At 35.0% G+C, this 21,995-nt stretch overlaps 4 protein-coding genes and 2 long non-coding RNA genes across 16 annotated transcripts; 3 read left to right on the top strand and 3 right to left on the bottom strand.

Moving 5' to 3' along the window:
• Positions 1–396: 396 nt before the first annotated feature.
• Positions 397–6,525, top strand: LOC129578675 (uncharacterized). Of its 2 annotated transcripts, none has more exons than XR_008689127.1 (2): positions 397–807; positions 3,802–6,525. It is a non-coding gene; the product is annotated as an uncharacterized LOC129578675 (long non-coding RNA). The 2 variants fall into 2 exon arrangements; XR_008689126.1 differs by lacking the exon at positions 397–807 and adding an exon at positions 1,623–1,855.
• Positions 804–1,603, bottom strand: LOC129578677 (uncharacterized). Its single transcript, XR_008689128.1, has 3 exons — positions 1,526–1,603; positions 1,295–1,334; positions 804–1,203 (listed from the first exon to the last, which is right to left on the bottom strand). It is a non-coding gene; the product is annotated as an uncharacterized LOC129578677 (long non-coding RNA).
• A 131-nt stretch (positions 6,526–6,656) lies between the features above and the next one.
• Positions 6,657–10,961, bottom strand: LOC129578670 (endoplasmic reticulum metallopeptidase 1-like). Its single transcript, XM_055467572.1, has 12 exons — positions 10,012–10,961; positions 9,766–9,947; positions 9,603–9,685; positions 9,347–9,467; positions 9,116–9,270; positions 8,486–9,035; positions 8,210–8,394; positions 7,944–8,099; positions 7,666–7,874; positions 7,414–7,526; positions 7,180–7,352; positions 6,657–7,092 (listed from the first exon to the last, which is right to left on the bottom strand). The coding sequence occupies exons 1-12, from the start codon at positions 10,521–10,523 to the stop codon at positions 6,928–6,930; spliced, it is 2,604 nt and encodes an 867-aa protein (XP_055323547.1). The 5' UTR covers positions 10,524–10,961; the 3' UTR covers positions 6,657–6,927.
• A 59-nt stretch (positions 10,962–11,020) lies between these two features.
• On the top strand, positions 11,021–17,089 carry LOC129578672 (putative mediator of RNA polymerase II transcription subunit 21). 10 transcript variants are annotated; one of them, XM_055467581.1, is made up of 7 exons: positions 11,021–11,128; positions 11,297–11,326; positions 11,564–11,682; positions 11,795–12,062; positions 12,134–12,170; positions 12,245–12,393; positions 16,166–17,089. In XM_055467581.1, the coding sequence occupies exons 3-7, from the start codon at positions 11,566–11,568 to the stop codon at positions 16,339–16,341; spliced, it is 747 nt and encodes a 248-aa protein (XP_055323556.1). In that variant the 5' UTR covers positions 11,021–11,128; positions 11,297–11,326; positions 11,564–11,565; the 3' UTR covers positions 16,342–17,089. The 10 variants fall into 10 exon arrangements, with proteins under 10 accessions (XP_055323556.1, XP_055323553.1, XP_055323550.1 ...); XM_055467578.1 differs by lacking the exon at positions 16,166–17,089 and adding an exon at positions 13,237–14,485; XM_055467573.1 differs by lacking the exon at positions 16,166–17,089 and adding an exon at positions 13,237–14,485 and having other exon boundaries at positions 11,026–11,097.
• Positions 17,089–20,842, top strand: LOC129578674 (cuticle protein 6-like). The gene has a single exon (XM_055467585.1). It carries the CDS (start codon positions 19,797–19,799, stop codon positions 20,445–20,447), a length of 651 nt encoding a protein of 216 aa, XP_055323560.1. The 5' UTR covers positions 17,089–19,796; the 3' UTR covers positions 20,448–20,842.
• On the bottom strand, positions 20,830–21,995 carry LOC129578673 (enoyl-CoA delta isomerase 2-like). Its single transcript, XM_055467584.1, has 3 exons — positions 21,811–21,995; positions 21,465–21,736; positions 20,830–21,391 (listed from the first exon to the last, which is right to left on the bottom strand). The coding sequence occupies exons 1-3, from the start codon at positions 21,926–21,928 to the stop codon at positions 21,002–21,004; spliced, it is 780 nt and encodes a 259-aa protein (XP_055323559.1). The 5' UTR covers positions 21,929–21,995; the 3' UTR covers positions 20,830–21,001.

The following is a 21,995-nucleotide window of genomic DNA, read 5'->3' as shown; positions in this document are numbered from 1 at the left end:
TGCCTTAAAACATGCTGCTTCCTAAGCAATGCAAATGCGAACGTCTGAATTTAACTCACACTCTTCATGTTTTTGACTGATAATCTGCATAATTTTTCCATTCGATTTCATTTCGAGAGATAATCAATTCTCTCGAATTTAATATTGTGTATTTTTTGTTTTGTTCATTTTGGCCATTGCATTTGTTTCAATGCGCCACTTACATTTATATTATTCACATTCTCTCACACACACACACACACACACACATACACACATACTCACAGCATATTTATCTGTCAGAAACCGTTTCGAATGGATTTGTACTAAAGTCGTTTGTATTCGTTCATTGTTGTGCCGAAAGTTTATTGTCTATTTTGTACGGCGACCGTTTATTTTAACACGTAAAAACTGCGAAATAGATTATCGTGGTCTCACACCAGATATTGGGCCCAGTCGTTTTTGTTTTCACATTCATTTTAAATTGTATCGCATGAGCATGATATTGATTTTCATAGAATTTATTTACTGAACATTTCATATACGTGTGTTGGTTCATTCATTTTCATTTGTCGGTATTTTTGATTAATTTCGAGCGGATATCTGTTGTTGTTGTTGTTGTTGTTGTCGACGCAAATTTCACCGTATCTCTCTGAAAATCGCCCACCATTGTGTACCAATTGAATGTAACAAGCACTCGAAATATCAAGTATACCAGTTGTTTGAATCTGCCAGTAGGCAGCATATGTATGTATGTATCGCTCCCGTTTTCCATCTTCACCATAATCAGCAGGAATTGAATGAAAAATGTGTCAAACATCAAGTAGAGTAACAAGGTCACCAAGAGAGCACCAAATTAATTATATTATCCCCATTTGGCCCATTCTTCGTTTCGCATGGAATCGAGCAATATTGTACGCATTTTAAAATAACATTCACACACACACACACACACTCACGCACATTGCCTATTTTGCAAATAAAATTCGTTTTGGAAAAGCCTAACGTTGTTGTTGGTCACACCGTTGCTAAAAATTAATTAAAATTCAAGCTCATCCACCACCAGTAATATACTTGAACAATAAAATCAATAAAAAACTACCAATTGATTGATGTCACACGTAGACCTCACTTGGCCGCAGAGCAATCTAACTAAAGCCGTTTTCGTACACTTCACGGTATCTTTGTTGTAAATATTTTGTCTTTTTTCGTTGTTTCCAGCCTCTATCCCAACCGAAAAAAAAAAATAATAATCGTAAACGTAATCGATTCGATAATGTGCTTAAACCAAGTAATGATATAAAATTCAACGCACTTTCCAAAGCTGTTTCACTTAGTTTCGAAATTACATCCGCCTGTATATTTAAACACGCGATGATAAAGACCACCACCACCACCAAAGAGAACGAGAAAAAACATTTTGCAAATTAATCACTGATTTTCTGATTTCCTTAATCCTTGACAATTTGAAGCATCAACGACCACATCAACAACGTGAATGTTCGCGTGCAGCTCCGACGGCAACATCCACAAGCTCTTCCATTACCATCACACAAGAATTTGATCCGAATCATATTTACGAACCATTTGACCACACGGTTTTGCTCACTGTCGATGCTCATTTCGATGCCAAGTGAATCGAACTCATTCCGGATCGAAGAAAATGTCATTAAAATTTACGGAACATTTGAGACAGGAGAGAGAACTTTTTTTTAAAATAAACCAAGCAACGAAGCCAACCTTTATTTGTCAAATGATAATTGAATACGATGATGATATTTAACTGCCCAATATAATCAATACAACGACGAAAAATACCAAAATTGTATTGAACCAAAAAAGAAAAAAATCTCAAATAAAACCGAGAGAGATCGTTGTGAGTTGACCATCTATGGATTTGTAATTGAAAGAAAAACCAATTTTTTTTTGTTTCATTTTCACAATTTCATATCATTTCGGTTGATTTGTGTTTTTTTTTCCTTTCGTTTCATTCACAATTTCGGTTCATCATTTTTGCGTTTGCTAGCTCTCATTCATTTAACCAGTTGAATTCAGTGTTCACTTGGCTTCACTTTGAAATGGCGGAATGGATTTATATACATTGTTTTTAGTGACACATGAGATTTTCAGCCTCTGTTCCCATTAGTAAGCGCTATTTTCAAAATTCTTGTTTTTCTTTCTGTCCAAAAAAACAAACAGACAACGTATCCAATGTTGATGGAAAAACATCACTCTTTTTCTGTTTCATCGTTGCATTTATTTACAAACTAATTTTTGCACACAAATTTCTGTTTCTTTTGTTTTGATTTTCAAGTAGACACAAATTTGTAACTATTTTTCCCTTGAATTACTGTATATAAAATGCAAGCATTTCAAACAGACAAGACAAAAGTTGAAAAAAAAAACCATTTAAATTAAACAAAAAATAAAACACAATTGATTTATTTACAAAATCTAAAATGCAATTAATGACATAATTGATTGTGTGTTTATTTGACTATACTCCACAGCCAAAAAAGATCCATTACAAAAAGTCTCGCCCGAGAAAATCTCAATGAAGCGTTTTGCTCGAAACTGAACGTTGAATACAATGAACACTGAAATGAACCAAAAAAAAAAACAAACAAACCAAACAAATCAAAAGCAAATAATCATAATATCAATCGATCGAGTCAATTTTGTCAATTACATTAAAAAAAATGTCAATTTCGTTGAAAATCAAAAGCAAATACATATATCATATCTACATTTACGCATTATACAAAATTCCCTTCGAGTAACAAACACATATAGAAACATGAAATTCAAGGAGAAAGACAAAAAAAACATATAAGTAATCATAACCAAACAAAAAAAAATAATTCAAAAAAATATCGAATCAATATCTAACAAACTAGACGAATTCTCGTAAGTTATCATAATCGAACCAAACAAAACAAAAAAAATTCTATCACTTCATCTCATTTTTGAAGGCAAAATTTCCGAAGAAAAAAAAACTGAGAAAGTCGCAAGTGAAGTGTTTAAGCCACGGTGTTCTGTTTGTTCCGTTGACACATGCTTATCCGTTGACACATGCTTCGATTTTGGCATTCATTCACTCGATTTTAGTTTATTTGTTTTTCTTTCTCAATTTCTTCATCATTATTTGCATTCTGAACTTATATTTGGGTTCTTTTTTTGTCATCACAAATGAATGCACCTGGAATTTTTTTGCATTTGGTTTGCTATCGAAATTTCCTTTTTTTCGATTTTTCTTCTTTCGTTGTTTATATAAAGCGAGCTTTTTAAACGCAAAAAAAACCAATCATCCTGATTTCGATATTGCATCATTTATTTCCTTGTCTTGATTAGGCTGAATTCATTTGATACATATAACATGGCTTGTGATCATCAAAGCATGAATACCGTGATTTAAATCAAAACTAATTGAACATATCAGCGAATTTCAGCATTGGCAATCATTATTCATACATCTGTTTCTCATGATTTTTTTTTCTGTTCTCGAACATAAAAGAAAAAACACATCATCACATCGTCCCATGGATTTCATGAAAAAAAAACAACCAAAAGAATATTTGTCTATTCTGCTAATCATTTTATGTTTCATCATTTTTACCCCATTTGAGTTCATCGTTTCATCTCAAACCTACTTACGTAATTCTCATGTCATGACTACAAATGACACAATATCAAAAAATAAAATACAAATCAAAATATATTCAATTCACCATGACCTTGATTTGGAGAAAAAAAAAATTCCCATTTATTTTCTCCCCCTAATCACCAAATTCACTAATTGATTTCATTTTTGTTCACATTTAGTCGCCGATCGTTGTATGGAAAATGAAAGCACCGGAAAAGAAGCCACTTGTGCGTCCCGAGAAACCGGAAGAAGTTCGAGCCAAAGTAAGGAAAGGATCGCAGAAGAAAGTTCAAAATCCAATTCACGCCCTGTCGGAATTCCAGAGCCCAAACGATGCCGTTTAAGCACATTAAATTTATAGAAATGACATTCGTTATTAAGCAACGAGATGGAAAAAAGAAGAAGAAAAAAAAACCATAATTAGCAAACACTTATTCCCCTCCCTCCTCAATTTCGAAGTATTTTTTTTTATTTTCGTTCGTAATTCATATTCGATAAATGATGTGAAATAAATCTTATGTTAAGAATGAATCTTCAATCATCGCCAAAATTATCAATTGAACAATTACAAATATTGTTCATTCAATTAATTTATGAGACACCATGCAAAACACCGTTTTTTTTTCTATTGCTACCAATTTTTAACCAACAACTAAGAAATCTCTCGGCAACATTGCTCATTTCAATGAAACGAAAACAATCATTTAAACACAGAAGAGAGTAGGAGTTGTTGGCAATTTTGCGAAGATTGTGGCTTTGGATTTTCGGCACTCTAATTAAATACAATAAAATAGGAGCATCTAGTTAAAAAATGCATGTAGGATTTTATATCGCGCGATTAACAGTGCCGAAAATCATTCACAATACCATTTTGCATTTCGACAACAAAAAATGCCCGACAACATTTGTTTTTAGAAACGTTCTACTTAAATTATTATTGTAGAACAAAATTCAACTCTTTTTTTTTTTAATTCATTCATTCAATTTTTCAAATGAAGTGATTTTTTTTTATTGTTGTAAGAGACAAAAGTAAGGAAACGATGAAGTATGAACAGTATCGACATTTTAGAGAATCTATTTTATTTTATTTTATAATTTTTTTTTCTGTCGAGAAAATTAGGTTAGTTAAACTTATTGGCTTTGTTTCGGAAATCGAAACATGGAAATGTGAATCGAACATAAAAACATCAAAACACAGACGAAAAACAACCAGAAGACACACCGACACACACACACACACAGTCCTAACAAATTATTTATTTGCGTTAGACAAATAGTGAGAATGAACAGTACTGCAACGAAATACATGATAATCTATCGATCCACTTTTTTATATCGAACTTTTTCAAATGTGTTTTTAATGAAAGATGAAAGAAAAACGAATGAATGACATAAAAAGAAGCATTCCCCAATCCTGCATTTAATATAAAGACGATTAGCAACAACAAACAGAGACAGAGAAAAAATCGAGAATTATTAAGAGTGAAGAAGTTGTTAAGGAATTTGAAGGGGCAAAGATTCATGCGTATGCGCTAACGTCCACGGCCACAAAATCCCGATTTGATTTAGCTCTTGGGCATCGCATTCAGAATAGAAAACGAATAAAAAACAACAATATGAATTGATATTATAAATGATATAAATGATTATAATAATTGCCAAATATATATTTAAAAAAGTAAACTATCTATCAGAAGGAAAAAAAAATGAGAAAAAGAGAGGCGCAGTTCTTGTTGAGTCCGATGGAATTTGGTATTTTAGCAACAACAAAAAAACAAACGCCCTCATGTGTAATCCCCTGAAAAAGTATAACGGCAGCTGCATAAATGTGTCGAAGTAAAGCACACATTGCCAATTCATCAAACTTAATAAGAGGTTTGCCTCTCGCCATCCAATTCACATGAAAAGGATATTCAACGATAACACAAACACACACACACAAAACTATTCGTATATTATATAATGTTTCATTTGTTTCAAATAGAGACAATGACCGTTTCGTCTCATCGCTCTTTCCATACACGTGGTCACGATGCAGCCACGATGATGACGACGACGATGACGATGATGGTCATCATATTTATAGAGAAAGTGTCGAATAATTAATATTTGGAATGAAAATTTATTGACCGTGAATAAAAAGTATATTTGATGAGAAATCGATAAAAAAAAAATTGAATATTATTAGTTGTTAGAGAGATAAAGATATGGTAAAAAAAAATAATTAACTGGATAAAAAAAAACAAACGAGACACAATGCAATTTGAACCATTTTACTTTTGTGGTGTGAACAATTGATCCGACTGTTTAGTGCACTCGATTTGCACACCGCACTGCCGTGATTCATCGGCATTTTAACCGGTTTGAGTTTTCACTTTTCGGTCTTAATGTACACATGTTGGACCGAAGGTGAATCGTTGATAGAGATTTATGAATGTTTAAATGACGAGCATTAATTTCTGCGCCTAATCAATTTATCGAAACATTTTTTTAGACATATTTACTACCGCAACAAAGCCTATTTCAATTCAAAATGATCCATTTGTCTGTAATTGGCATTTTGCTTTGATTTTTTTTCTAATTCAATTGAAATTTTTGGATTCAAATTAACGAAAGCACGCATATATATATTTATACATATTTTTTCTCTCGTTCTTTTATTTGAACACATTTTTCTGCACCAATAATTTTTTTTTTTTCTTTATTCATATTGCAAATGATTCAATTCATATTATCATCAAATTTTGTATTATATTTAAAATGCATCCTCACAAATGCACACAAATTGTGTTTGAGTTTTTTTTTACATGAATTTTATTCTATTTTTTCATTTTGTTTATTTGAAAAATAAATCTGTAATAATTGTGAACAAAATCGAAATAAACACTGATGAACTGAGAAAATAACACACGATTTTACTTTTTATTTTATTCTTTGGGAAAACTTGTCTAGCGTTGAATTTTCTTCCAATGTAGCAACTTCGCCCATTTATTTTTGAAATAAAACTAAATAAAATGAATAAAACAATTCATTCGGATTAGAACCACTTTTGTGTACCATTTATCAATTATTTTATTCAACTAAAATGTTAACAAATTTGAGACGAAAAAATATTGCGGCAAAACCCTGGATTTTCTATATTAAAATCTAGAAGAGTTGTGGTGAGTTAATTGCAAGCAAATCACCAAAAAGTTATTTAAAAAAAAAAAATCAAAAATGCATCTAATGCCAAACTTTCCCGAGATTGTATAAGCTCAAGCCAGAAGAGGTTTTTTTTCGGTTGAGAATTGAGAAAGCAGCTGGATTTAATAAACATGTGCTTGTAGCGATGCGATTGATGGCACAGGGAAAGCCCATTTCGGGAATCGTGCAAGCAGATTGGCAAACACCGGCGTTGGCTTGAATGATGTTTCCCAATGGAATGTCACAACCGATACTTCCACCAATGGACCAGTATGACCAATTTTTGTCTACAATCGAATAATAGACAGATTTATGTATAAAAGAATAATTCTAATTTTCATTGACTTCATTTCAGGTATGTGATAAATATTTACATCAAATTCCATATGAAGCTGAAGTGGAGGTGCTTCTAGACCATGAGTAACCATCGCAAAGTAACCTTTGTCCCCATTAAATTCGTTCTTTTCTGGTATGAAATCTAAAAAATTCCACTTCAATAAGTTGACACCGCTTCTTGGTCGAATTTGCAACGAATACAAATAACTGCCTGCAATTCAACAAAATGATTAACAATTTTTTCTGTGACTGTCGTGCACTTTTCTTATTACCATTGAACGTTAATCGAAGTTGCCATTTATTGTCAGATACCTTCAATGGTTTGGTGGCATTCACTTGAACTTCATTTTCTACTATTGGAGCAGGGGCTGGCAACCAAAAACCGCTGAAATGGATTCAAAAGGGTAAGAAGATTTGAAACAAAAAATTAGACAAAAACATAATTTTTCTCTTGAACAAATTGTTGATCAAAAAATTGTTTATATGAATATCGATTTGATGCATGCAATAAAAAAAAAACTTGCCCAGTATGTAACTGACGACAGGAGTATGTTGGTATTCCATAAAATGGCAATTCTTTACCCATCGGTATGAGCTCTTGACGAACAGGCGTCTCCGGAGCAACAAGACTATCGATTGTTTTCTCTGCATTTCGATCAAGTTCTCGGAACCAATATCCTGAATCTGTGTACTGCACACGACCATTCAAATCATAGACTTTTCGTACAGCGTGCTAAAATAAAAAAATGACACATTTTTTGTTGAATCTAATAAAAACTGAAATATGTTCATTTGGCCATACAGTAACAAAGTGTCTTTGTGGTGTTGGATTAGCAGGATCGTCACTGTATGGAAATTCAAAATGCGTGCCGATGAAACTCAAACGGGTTAGTACAAATAATCCAGCAACGGTGACCAAGAACGATTTCGGATTACGTAGCAAACCAACGAGAGGAATCTATTCAGAAGAAATCATTGCATTTTTACAACCAAAACAATTTTAAAATTTAATTTTTGATCCAAATCCACGTTGAAATCGTTAGTGTCTTCTAAAACCCCTTTAATTACCAAATAGCTGCCGATGAACATAGTGAAAAAGCAGGAAATAAAGCCAATTGGAATATCTGGATTTTTGTAGCCACCTGATCGACCGGCAATTGGAATGAAAACCGCAATGATTGCATGATAAAAATGCGTTGCCCAGAGTACAACAAGTACTTGACCGGCCAAATGAATGTAGAGCCATTTTCTGACTGAAGAGATAAATCAAATTGTTTTTCGATAAAAATATATAATCAAGTACCAAATCGAATGATTAAAGGATAAGGTAAATTGTAAACGCACTTGTATTTTGTGATTTCGTCAAGCCAATGATTGTGTTAACAATAAGTGTCACAAGAACTGGAATCATAAGCACATACGCGGCTCGAAATCCGAATAACGTCAAAATAATAGTGCCGGCTGCCCACACCAAATTCACTCCATTCAAACGAGCTTGTGCTTGAAGTGCCAAACTCAGCGGAGAATCACGCGTTCGCACCAATTGGGCATAGAAAAATGAGGTAACTGCCAACGATGGAAAACAGTACAAAGCAATCGAAAAGTAAGTGCGATGATACCATGACATTGTTTTTCCATTTAGATCCAATTCAGTGGCAATCAAGTAGCACACCACACAGCCCAGAAACAGTGAGAATATCGTAACAAAGAAACCAAAACGGAGTTCCTTGCGAACATAACGACGAGAAATGCCTTTGGTATGCAAGAAGTAATAGGATAGAATCACAGAAAGGGCTGGAATAATAATATGCAAAATTTGACCCGTTGATTCGGTGTACGAAATGAATGTGTAGCCCAGCAAATCAAAGTAAACCATTCGACCGTTGACGTATGCCTGCGAGAAAGAGAGAGACAGCCAAAATTATGCATTTCATTGAAAATCGATATGTTTGTACCATATGGTATGGTCCATACCTCAGTATTCGTAAGCTCATCCGAATTGCCCAGTCTTCTGACTAATGAAAGTATATTATCGCCGGTACGTTGCAACACTTCTGGCGGCAAGTAGTCGATATGATCATATTTGGTGTGATAACGATAACCATTGAAAACGTGAGCAAAATCCATTCCTGAAATCAGAAAATGACAAAACATCGGTTTAGAAAATGAATTCAATGACAAAAAATTTAAAAACAAAAATCTCACCTGGAATATGGCCATAGTCTCGGAAAATGCGGAAATCGGTGTCCGATGGTATAACTCCCAATTGGAACATTTCTTCAGCTGCCACCTGCCCATTTGGGTAGGGAACAGCATTTTTATACATCTAAAATGGAAAAGTAGGGTTTTGAATTGATTCCAGTATCTAAAAAAATTTTGTGGTACGTGACAGATATACTATCTGTATATAATGCATTATCATGATAATTGGTTTGAAAAACCCTTGTTAATATCAACTAACATCAATCAGCCACCCATGGTTTGGCCCAGATTGGAATAGAATCTCTTTGCCATTTGATCCAACCGATTCCAAATTGAGAAATGCTGAAAGAAACCAATAATTGTTAAACTGTTTATAAAGTTGTCAACGACTTTGGTTGAATTTCTCTTTTGTAAACGTTTACCTCTGATATCTTTGGCCCAGCGATGCTGCGTAATAAATCCGTGTGCAGCTTGCAGTGGTGTCTCTTCGGCGCCGTTAAAAAGGAAAATGACAGTATGTCTCAGCCGTTTCTCTTGTTGTGACAGCACTCTCAAAATCTCCATCATGACACAACAACTGGCCGCATCGTCACTGGCACCCGGACTGTGAACAATAACAGCAAAAGTCAATATCTGAATCAAAACACAAAGTGAATAATGTAGCTAACCTTCCGGCAACTGAATCAAAATGGCAATTCAACATTAGTGCATGGTTTTTACGTAGTGAATTTTCGGCTTCATCGCTGCCAGCCATTCGAACAATGAAATTCTGCACGTTACGATAGATATTCGTCATTGGATGTGGTTTAAAGTTAATGAAATACGAGCCCGATGTCACTTGAATGTCTGAATAGATTTTTTGATTTGGGTGTGCGTTTCGTTCGATGTACGACAGTTCACGTTTGAAAAAGTCGATGGCAAGTATTTCATTTGCATGACTGCCGGTTGGTCGAGTTCCAAAGCTCGTTATTATGTTCAAATCATGCCAAGCCCGTTCTGCAATGAACGATTCATTGTGCTGCGGCAAATCGTTTACGGTCAATCCAGGCGGCAGTGTAAGTAGCCGATGCTTGGAAAAACAGCTCAAGAAGAATACCATCGCAGCCAACGAAACGGCCCAGATCCATGACAAATGATGGACATTCGTCTTTCGATTACTTGTATCGTAGATTGTATACATTGCTCACTTCTACTCTGTCTGAATTATCTATTTCAAATGGAATTTTTTGCGTAACCAAGAAGAATCTATTAAATTACACGATAAGTAATCATTGCACTCAAACCACACACGAAATGTGCTGATGAAGTTAATATAAAACTTCCTTGGGAAAAGACGCTTATCTTGCGATTTATTCAATCTTGTTTATGTAGTGCAGAGTATTTATTGCCGGTTAAAAAAGAATTTTTGCTTTGACATTTCAAAAATCAAAAAAACAAACAATGTAGATGAACCTTGGTTAGGGTTGACCGATGCCAAGATATTTCGATTTATCAATGAAATGTTGAAAAAAATGAATAAAATTTCCACTTTTTAAAATTATCAGCCATGAAATTTGAGATAAACTTCAAATTCACTGATAACACGCTCATGTTCAGGTCCACAAATCAACCAAGAGTCAGTCGGTGGGTATTGATTTGAAATCAGTGCGCTTTACCGGAGCCAACTTCATGTTGTTATTGATTTACAGAGAAAGTCCGTGTACACTTATTGGTATATCGAGTTCAACAAGACTACCTGACGTGGATGATTCGAAGTAGGTGAAGTAAAAAAAAAAGCTGTTTCGAGTATGTGTCTAATGTGATAATGATTTGTGTGTTGAAATTCGAAATACTTTTGATTTAAAAGAGAAACATAACTAAAACTAAAGACTTGATAATAGTTATTTGCCCGTCTGTTAATGTGTATATCGTCACGTCACATAGTCATAGAATTTATTTTTTTTTAATTTTTAGTTTATAACGTAAACCAAATTAATTTTAAAGGTAAATACAAAACGTAAATGATTTTCTCTTGAAATGATCCAATTGAACCGAATAAAATTGGAACAAAACTTTCAACCAAATTTAAATTAAACCAAAATTAATGTGTGCCATGTTTTGCATTCATATTTGTAACCAAAAATGTTGACATTGATTCTGGTTTGTGTCCAAAAAAAAAAGTGAAAGTGTTGTTACAAAAACAAAATCCACTGATTCAACCATTTTATTCTTTTGTTCCAGAAATGTTGACTTCAATGAGACATCATACGAAGTTGCTGTTTATCAGCATCGCTTTATTTGAAGTAATAGGCCTGTCATTAGCGCAACGTGTTGCACCCGGCGTTCCACCTTCGCAATATGTTAGTAAAATACACTATGTTCCAATGTTCTACCCAATATGTTTAACCGTTTATTTCGACATTTTCACAAAATGTTAATTTAATTTAAAAAAAAAAATTTATTCCTCCGCAGCAACAAAATGTGCAATACCACCAAGCGCCACCTCAATATCAACAGCAACAAGCTCAATATCAACAATACCAACAGCAAGGTGTACCGCAACAGCAACAACAGTATCAACAGCAAGTGCCACAACAGCAACAATTTCAACAGCCACCGCCACAACAACAATTTCAACAGCCACCGCCACAACAACAACAACAACAGCAATTCCAGCAACCACCGCCGCAACAAGTGCCAGATGGTCACGGACATGGCCATGCTCATGGTGGCGCTAATGGTTAGTACACATCATACTTGATGTTGGATATGCTTTAAAAGTTTTTGATCAATTTTTTCTCTGATTTACAGGTGGTGTGCTGTCCGGTAACGTCAATGAGGAGAAGGAGTAAGTCAAATGATGAACTGAAAACTCTAGGCATATTTCTTATAAACAAAAATCTCGTTTTATTCTTTCTGCAGACACATTCAAGAGCACATGGAAGTGCCAATCGACACAAGCAAAATGTCTGAACAAGAATTACAATTCCATTACTTCACCATGCACGACTCTGACAAGAACAACAAATTAGATGGCAGCGAATTGATCAAATCACTCATCCACTGGCACGGTAAGTGTTTTGCTACTATGGCTTAACCGGATATGTTTTTTGTAGATGTTCTTTTTATTTTTCTCTGTTGCTTTGTTTTGCTTCCAAAACTTTTTTTTTTGAATTGCAAACAATTTTTGTACATGATTCCCGTACCCACATACGTGGAAATGAGATACAGTATGGGTATTTATTGTAGATAAACAAAAAAGATTGTTTGGAATTCGATACAATTAAAAGATATTTTGCTTGCTGTACATAAATTGTTGAAAATCGGCATGTGGGATTTTAATGGGGATCGAAATGTTTTTTTTTTCTGTTTCTTATCGGTGAACAATTTGTAATTAGTGTAATTGAAAAAAAAATGTGTGAAAAGTATGCATCAATTTCGAAAAAAAATTGGTTAAATTGAATTTGAGAGAATGTACCGTTCGCTGGTTGAACATTATATCTTTTTTGGTTATATTCTCTAGATATTTAAACAGTTGGCAATGGTCGGTTAATACTAGATCTAAACGTAATTTTTCTTTCTCTCTCTGTTTGTTTTCCATTTCATGTTCGAAAAAACATCGCCCATCAATTTTCACCACCATGCATAAAAATTATCGAACCAAAAAAAAAACTCCCAAAACAAACCAATTTATTCATCTGTTGTAAAAAAAAAATATGGCAAAAAAATATTCGTTCCCATTTCACGTGCAAATGTGGATCATCGAACTCATTTTGTGCTTGTTTTACACACAAATTACATTGTATGCTCACAATGACTGTTGATGAAAACCGAAAAAACGCGATCACGCTTCATGAAAAAAAATGAAATTACAAATGCATTTCTGGTGCTCGTCGGTCGTCGACTGGGAACAGAGCAAGGAAGCAAGGAAAATTCCCAGCAAATGCCACAAGTCGAAGAAAAAGTCTTCACCGATGAAGAGCTCGTACAATTGATAGATCCAATTTTGAAAATGGACGACACAAGTAACGATGGTTACATTGATTATCCAGAATTTATCAGGGCACAACAAAAGGCAGCCGCTCAACAACAGCAGCATCATCAACAGCAACCGCAACATAGATAAACATTTGCCACATCACAAACAAAAAGTCACTCACACATACATACACACACACACACTCACATTCGAACTCAAAATATCTGTATCAATTCATGTTAAATTCTGTGTTTTTTGTTATCAACAATTTTTGAGTGATCGTCGCGTTTTTGTTTGATCGCAATAATTGTATATTGTCTTTTTCGAGCGAGTTTATATGAGGGAAAGGAAAAAGAGTTGACTAAAAAAAGAACGTGATTGATTGGTCACATTGGTTGAATTGAAAGTACACTTTACCAAGGAACAAAAAAAAAGACATTTAATGAACAACAACAAAGAACCGGGTTTTGTGTTATTGTGAATTGAAGCTGTGATTTATGTTTTTATCTCGCCCAATCATATGTATGTTAACATCACAAAACAGATATGCGACAAATTAGCACTTTTCGCAGAACAAGCGGAAAGGAGTAACTCCTTAGGGCAAAGCGACACATTTCTAAAATTAATTTTTGCAAACGCATCGAATTCCATTCCAACTTAAATCAAATGAAACGAATTTCAATTTACGTAAGTCTTTTTAAAAGAAAAAAAAAACAGAGCGTGTTTTGAGCTGACGTTAGCAGTACTAAATAAAGTCAGCTGCTGATATCAGCTGCTTTTCAGTATAAAAACGAGGTATTCTCCAAACATACCAATGAGATGTTTGCTTGCCTCTTCGTTTTTATACTGCAAATGCGTTAAAACAACGCAACGCATACTCGTCAGCAGCTGATATCAGCAGCTGACGTTAGTTAGTGCTGCTAACGTCAGCTCAAAACACGCTCCGGAAAAAAAACATTGATTCAATAGCGATTAAAATCAGCTGAAATTTACAAAAAAAAATAAGTCGTGTGAATCACAAACTGCAATCGCAAACGAATTTTCTGTTGAAAAACGAAAAAAAAACGAATCTATTTTTACTTCATCTTTTTGTAATTTATTTTGTGTTGAAGAGAAGAATCGAATAAAAATTCAAGTTTTTTTTTGTCTGAATATGCGCATCCAAGGGTGCGATTGGATAGGAACTATTCGATTTTCATTTGTCACGCCGTGATGTTGCTCAAATTTTTATTATTATTTGCGTATTGTTTTTGTCCGACAAGTTTTAAGATCGTTCGCCGTATGTATTGTCCCCGTCCAAAAGGCAAATAACATCAGATGCAATGCAACTAATCAATTATTATCATTTCCTATGTTTCGTATGAAAACAAAAATCATTTGGGGCTGCTATTTCGAAAATGAATCAATAATCAATTAAATGCAGACGAAGATGAAGAGCTACCGAAAGATGGACAACATACCTACACCGACGATCAATTGGAGGAGACAATCGATGAATTATTGAAAACCATGGACTTGAACAGTGACGGTTTCATCGAATACACCGAATACAAGAATAGCGTATAAAAGTCATCACACTCACCGCTGAAAATATTCTGTTCACTTTACATGTTTTTATGTTGTTGTTAACAAACATTTTTGTTCCGGTTTATGTTTTCTGTTTTTTTTTTTTGGTTGAGTCATAACATTTTCAGGATAATTTTAAATGCTTAAACTAGGTAATAATTTTTTTTCTTGTTGTTGTAAATAAAACTTTTTTCGTTGGTTTTTAAAACCACTTGAATTACTGCTAATACAAATGCAATGGATTTTTGCCAATGCGGCAACAAAACAAATTCCAAAATAAAACAATCCGCCGATTATGTGTTATTAAAACCGTACGTGGACAATCAATGTTGTGTGTCAACTGGATTTCGAACGAAATTAACGCAATCTCCAACTTTATAGCAAATGAAGGAAGTGAAGCACAGGCACAGCATTTGACCGATGAAATGCTAGCGGATTCGGTTGACAAAGCATTGACTAAGGCCGATTACGATTGGGACGGTTACATATCATGGGATGAATATGTTTACTCACTTGGCGATAAGGAGGTGCAACACCATGTGAAAGAATACGAAACTCATGAAGTCGACCACCACAATGTTCCACACTGATTTGAATTGCGCGCAAAAGAAGAAAAAAAAAACCATCCAGAATTTTAGCTTAAAATGACGAAATTCCATAACGGATGAAATAATACCATTTCATAATCTCTTCCTTGAGATTATTTCTCATTCGATAACGTAATTTATTCAACTCATTTGGTTTTTGAACACACACACACACATTTTGGGTAACATAGAAGTAATGCATGCAATGACGAATGATGCATTGGCGCATGTCATTTCGGGTGAATAAATTTAAATTGGGAATAAATCAAAATTCTTTTCTAAACAATAACAATTTTACTTGGTTTTGGATTGGTTTCAAAGGTAATGCAAAAATTTCAAATCACAATTTATTTTTCACAGTCATTCACGATGATGTTTATTACCGATCTAAAATTAAGTAACAAGGGGAGTTGTATATATTCTAATTTTCTTGAAATCCGATCAGTTTGTATATAGTTAATTTTACGGGTTAGAAGTAGGATGTGCTTCTGTTACGTTCCAAAGAAAGTCCGTATTCTCTTGCTATATCTAAGAAATTAACTTCACCTTTTCTCTGACTAACCCATTTTGAACCAAAACAGCAAACATTTAGAATGGAATCGTAAATTAAGAAATGAAATACCTCCACAAAAAAAGCACAAACACAGTTGAAAAATTTCCAAAATCAAATTTAAATGAATGCATGCATATGCGTACCTGAACCAATTCCAGAAAAAGACAATAAACCGGTTGATGCAGATGGTTCAGACACCTATACGGATGAGAAATTAAGCGAAATCATCGACCAATCACTTAAAATTATGGACTCTGACTACGATGGCTATGTTTCATTTCCGGAATTTGTGAAAACACAGCAAGACATGAAACATAATGCTGATCAACAATAAGTATCTTCCGGGACCACCACCGCAATATAACCAATGACACAGATCCAAGAATTAAAAAAATCCACACACAAAAACACACATACACTTTCGATTGTGCAGACACGCCAGAAAAGACACACAGACACATAACGACGTTACCATAAAATTTTGTCCGGTTCAATTTTAGATTTCGAATTCGTTGTAATTTGTAGCATTTCAATTCAAATAAAATATTTTTATTCGTATTATTTTACAACAACAAAAAATCACAAGCATTTATTCCATTTTGTATAAGCACTCGACATCATATGCAAACTGTTTCAAACTCAAAATTGTACAATGTAGAAAAGGAAAAAAAACGGCCAAATTATGTGAGGTAATTTGCACATAGTTGTCATTGTATTGGTTGCAAATTTGTCCGTTGATTACACTTTGTACTAGTTAGATCAAGAGCTATTTTGTATATATTTTATTTGATATTAGAACAAACGGCAAATGTCACCAGATATTTGGATAATAGTAAAGTTTACACGGACGATGAACTGGTGCAATATGTTGATTATAATTTAAAACTTATGGACACGGATAATGATGGATTCATTTCGTTTTGGGAGTATCGACAAGGTATCAAACAAGTGCAACAATCTCAATTTCAATCGAAATCGCCATAAGATTCGTACTGAATATTTTGTAAACATTTGTTTCAATGCAACTCAATTCTGTCATATCTATTCCAATTAAAATGATATCCGGTAAATGGATTAAGTAATCAATTTGTTTGAATTATACATGAAACCCATGAAAAGCGCGGCAATTTTTGGTTGCCATGGCTACTATGTTTATATATTGAATGATACTTTCGCTAATGAGACGACGACCTTTAACAAGGAGAAGAGAAAGAGCGAAAAATGCATAATCGAATTGCAGACGTCAATAAACGTATCGATCGACGAACAATGTCCGAAAGTAATGTACAGCGCTTCAGCATATCCATTTATGGTCATTGTAGAATATATTGTTCATGATCTTAATTATGTGCAGACAGGTCGTATGACAATGCGACAACATTTAATTGTATTTTTAAGATGCGTTTAGAAAGTAATCGAATCCATCCATCCACCGATCGATCGTTTTGTCCCATTCAATACAATTCAATTTCAGTTGCTGCTTCGTACGACCGGTTCTAGCAGTGGGATGTTGTCAGCATTGCTAAAAAACATTTAATTAACTCTTGTTATGTTCTTAATCATTTTCGTTTCGTTTCGTTCTTTCGGAAACCACTTAATTTGCAAAATGATGAAATCGATTATTCACACACACAGGCAAATGGTAAGTAAATGACACTCGATCTTCGGTTTGGAAGAGAGAAAAAAACGTGAGTGTAATTGATGGTATGTATGTCTTGGGAAGTGTAGCAGCTGCACTGTCTAGATCCTTGTCAATGTGGTACCAGACCAAATTTCTTAATTCTTTTTTTTTCGTTCCAACCAAAAACCAACAAAATAAAAAAAATTATAGACCAATTTAAATTAGCACCTTTTTGATCGATGCAATTGACAAACCGCAATGAAACAAAGAGACAAATAAAAGACAATCATCCACACACGTTGTCGTTACACGGCTTTGGTTAAGTGTTCCACATAATTTTACACGACGTAACTCGGCGACTCGATTTGGCTTTTGATTTTGTAATTTGATAATAATAATAATTCCCAAGACATCTAATTTATCCGATTTAAGCGAAAGTGATTTTTTCTATGGTTTCGGCGTTTTGTAATTGAAGACGCATTATGCAGTGTTATGAAGTAGAATTTGTAACTCGGAACAGAATGTGATCAGCAGCAGCAGCAGCAGCAGTAGTAGTAGTAGTAGCATGTTTATCAACCGAATAATTTGCATGCACTCAATTATAATAGTTTCAACAAATTTGATATTTTGTTGTTGATCTATATGTTTTACGTCGGATTTTGGTCGAGAAGCAACGGCGACGACGTCGACACTGACAACCAACGCCAATAACGGCAGTAGAGTAACACTCCGTTGTTAAAAATGGTAGATGCATAGAATTAATGATGCCGATGTTTGAGACAAATAATTGAAATCAAAGTTAAAGCCATGCAAGTATCGAAAGTATTGAAGGTCAATTTATTAGTGTTGCTTCTTTAAGATGGAGCTCCATTTATAAAATGCCACACATCTATATACACAATCCGTTTCATCGTACATTTAAAATAAAAAAATTAAAAATCAGAGCAAATGAGATACTAGTTCGAGTGTCTGTCGATGCCAAGCGATCTTATTGTTAGCGACGAACTACAATATACCGGCAATGTATCCTTTGTGTATAGCGCACACCCATTACAGCCGTCATTTAATGGCGCATGACTGTGATGGATCTTCTTTTGTCAGTGAATGCGATCATCTGTGTTTCGTTATTTCACATTCTTTGTGCATTCGAAAAAGGAGGATTTAATGAATCACGCACAATGCATCAACCATAAATGGTGTATGGTGGTCGGTCGCGCGCTCTTATCTTTGGCGACCTTGCCAACAGGCGCAGAATGTGAATCGAACAATCGAATAGATACATATGTATACAAGAATATATTGTAAATGCGGTACCACTTCGTTGTTCTCGTTATTTCTTGCCGTGGCTGATCTTCTTCCGTGCTGTAAAATGATACGCGCATACATCATCACCGATCCTCGTGATATATATCACACAATTGGTGCACTAAACGTAGTATGAGCTAATCTAGAAGGAAATTTATGTGCACACTCACACGTTTCATAAAAGCGTCGACCGAAAAAACACAAAAAATGAATAAAAGACCACAGCAACGACGTCGAAAGAAAAAAAAAATTGTAACGTGATAAAGTGGTAAGGCGAAAGAAACAGAAACAAGAAGATCGAGGTCGCTTATATTTGATGCACATATATGTGCGTTCTTTCAGCACCCAGCAAATGATATGCAATGGATTGGCTTTCGTGTGGCACGTTGCAAGTACATGCAATTCCCATTTAATATAGGCTGTATCTCTATTCACATCATGAATATGTGAATCTCCGAAACTGAAAACCAGTAATCATTGCACGCCAATGTATCATATGCTTCTCTTTTCTGCTTTATTTTCTGCGTGTGCTTCACCATTATTAGTTGCAGTGTTTCATCATGTAATGAAATATAGACGACCGGCGCGACGACAAGCGTCGTAGCCGTTGCTGTTGTCGTCGTCGTCGTTGTCGGCGGCAGCAGCGGCGGTGGTGACGATTGGCCAAGACAAATCGACTCACAAAAGAATGGTATAAAAAGCCATGCACGAGTCCAAGAATCATCAGAACCGATAAGCCATAGAGCGAGTACTGGATAGTTGAATCATACAAAAACCAGCAGCGCTTTAGTTTGAATTTACGTGGTTCACGTTCAATTTTATTAAACTCATATTTTTTAAACCCGAAAAAACTCAATTTCAAAATGAAAACGCTTATCTTTGTGTCAGCATTGTTTGTGGCCGTGTTTGCTGCACCACAAACCATTCTAACGCCAACGATCATCACCGCTCAATCGCCAGTCATCAGCCAATATCATTCACAAGACACGCTCGGCCAATACTCATACGGATATAACGGTGGTCAATCGGCTAAAGTTGAATCGAAATCCATCGATGGCGTCACCCGTGGTTCATATAGTTACGTTGATGCTGAGGGCCGTCTTCAAACTGTGGAATACACGGCTGATTCAGTAAATGGATTCCGTGCTGCTGCCACCAACCTGCCAAAAGCAGCGTTGAATGGAATCGGTGATACACCCGAAGTTGCACAAGCCAAGGCCGAACATTTCCGTGCATTCAATGAAGCATCGCTTCGTGCAGCCGCCGAACCAGATAACGAACAACCAGCACAAATTCTTGCCATTTCATCGTCAGCGCCCGGCGCATTCTCATACTCATTCAACACTCCAACATTTTATGCCGGACGACAATTGATTGCCGCCCGTTCATTGCCATTCGCCATTCAATTGAACAACAACAATGGGCCACAGGACACACCAGAAGTTCAACAAGCCCGAGCCGAACACTTCAAAGCAGTTGAAGAGCAAAAGGCTCGCATCGCTGCCGCTCAGTAGGATATATTCTTTTTGTATCATTGATTTTTGGAATCTTTAGGAAAACCGAGTGTCTGATAACAACGAAAAAAAAAAATCGAACCCAACCGATCTTGTGTGATCAACATAAATTCAAATCCAATATCCCCCTTTTTTACCGCTGTTAAATGCTATATTCCTTAACGCAACAACAACACAACAAAAAGAAATTAATTAACAATTGTTAACTAGTACAGGTTCATTCCGAAAGAGCAAAGCAGATTACGAAACGATGTGTTGATAACGATTGATTGATGAATTGGCGCGATTGGTTATAAACTAAGATAAGAAATAATTGTGAGTGTTATTACCATTGCCACGTAAATGAACGAAATCTGCAATTTAAATAAAAAAAACAATAAAATTCATAAAATCGATTTGCTTTATTGTTCCTATCACCACAGAATATTTTATTCTTAAAATGCCACATGATTTAAAAAAAAATGATTGGACGAAATTCATAGGGAAAAATCTCCATGATAAGAAGAGTGTAGACGGTTCAAAAGGGCGTTCAAAGTTCACCTAAAGACTCTAGGCTAGAGTTTAGATTTGCGTTGTATAAAATTGACAACGGCTTGTATAAAGTCGTCGGTAGAGAAACGTTTGTACAGCTCCTTCAACTCTGCATCGCATGCCGTCTCCAAGCTTTTTTGATCGAATTTCGATTGCAACTTCTTTGTTACACAAATTGATTCTCTTGACAATTCTGATTGCTCACGGATTTTCGGCCATAGCACTGTGTCCAATTCAGATTTTGTGTAAACTTTTGCCACAAAATTGAATTGCAACGCTTCGGCTGCTGTTAGTTTATGGTTCAAGAGTAGCATCTCATTGGCTTTGCTTTTGCCGAGAATGCGTGAAAATGTGTACGAAGCGCATCCCTCAGCACATAGTCCAAGTAGCGAGAAGGGAGTGTAGAAATAGGCCTGAAACCGACAAGAATATTTTAATAAAAGAAGAAACAATAGAAAAAAAGAATAAAAATCGATTCAGACTTACTGTATCCACTGCATAGATTACATCACAAAGAGCAGCTGTTGAACATGCAATGCCAATGCATGGCCCATTCACAACGCAAACCAACAATTTTGGGAATGTGTAGAAGCTTTGAATCATCGATTTTAAGACAATATTCGCCCTTATTAGCTCCTTTTCTGGATCGATTACAGTTAAAAAGTGTTTAATATCATTTCCTGAGCTGTAATAGTCCCCATCACCTGTTATTGCCACTATCGACACAGAGTCATCTGTGGCAGCTCTGTTTAGACCATCTAAAATAAAGAAGAAGAAGAAGAAAACAACGACTCAGTCCAAAGATCAACAATTCAAAAATGCCTCGCTTTACCCGTCAATTCTTCATATGCTTGCAAATTCAATGCATTTTTGAGTTTGGGATTGCTTATGGTAATCTTTCGAAGTTTACCCAAATTTTCAATTTTCAAATATTTATATGGACTTGACATTGTTGATCCATGCAACTATTTACACGCAATGTCAAACGACCGATAAGATTCATCTGTTGATATTTTG

Source organism: Sitodiplosis mosellana, unplaced genomic scaffold (genome assembly GCF_009176505.1).
Source record: "Sitodiplosis mosellana isolate CC-2019 unplaced genomic scaffold, AAFC_SMos_1.0 Smas_scaffold_6226, whole genome shotgun sequence".
Lineage (NCBI taxonomy): Eukaryota > Metazoa > Arthropoda > Insecta > Diptera > Cecidomyiidae > Sitodiplosis > Sitodiplosis mosellana.
The sequence above is the reverse complement of the archived record's forward strand: the minus strand, read 5'-3'. Positions and strand labels throughout refer to the sequence as shown.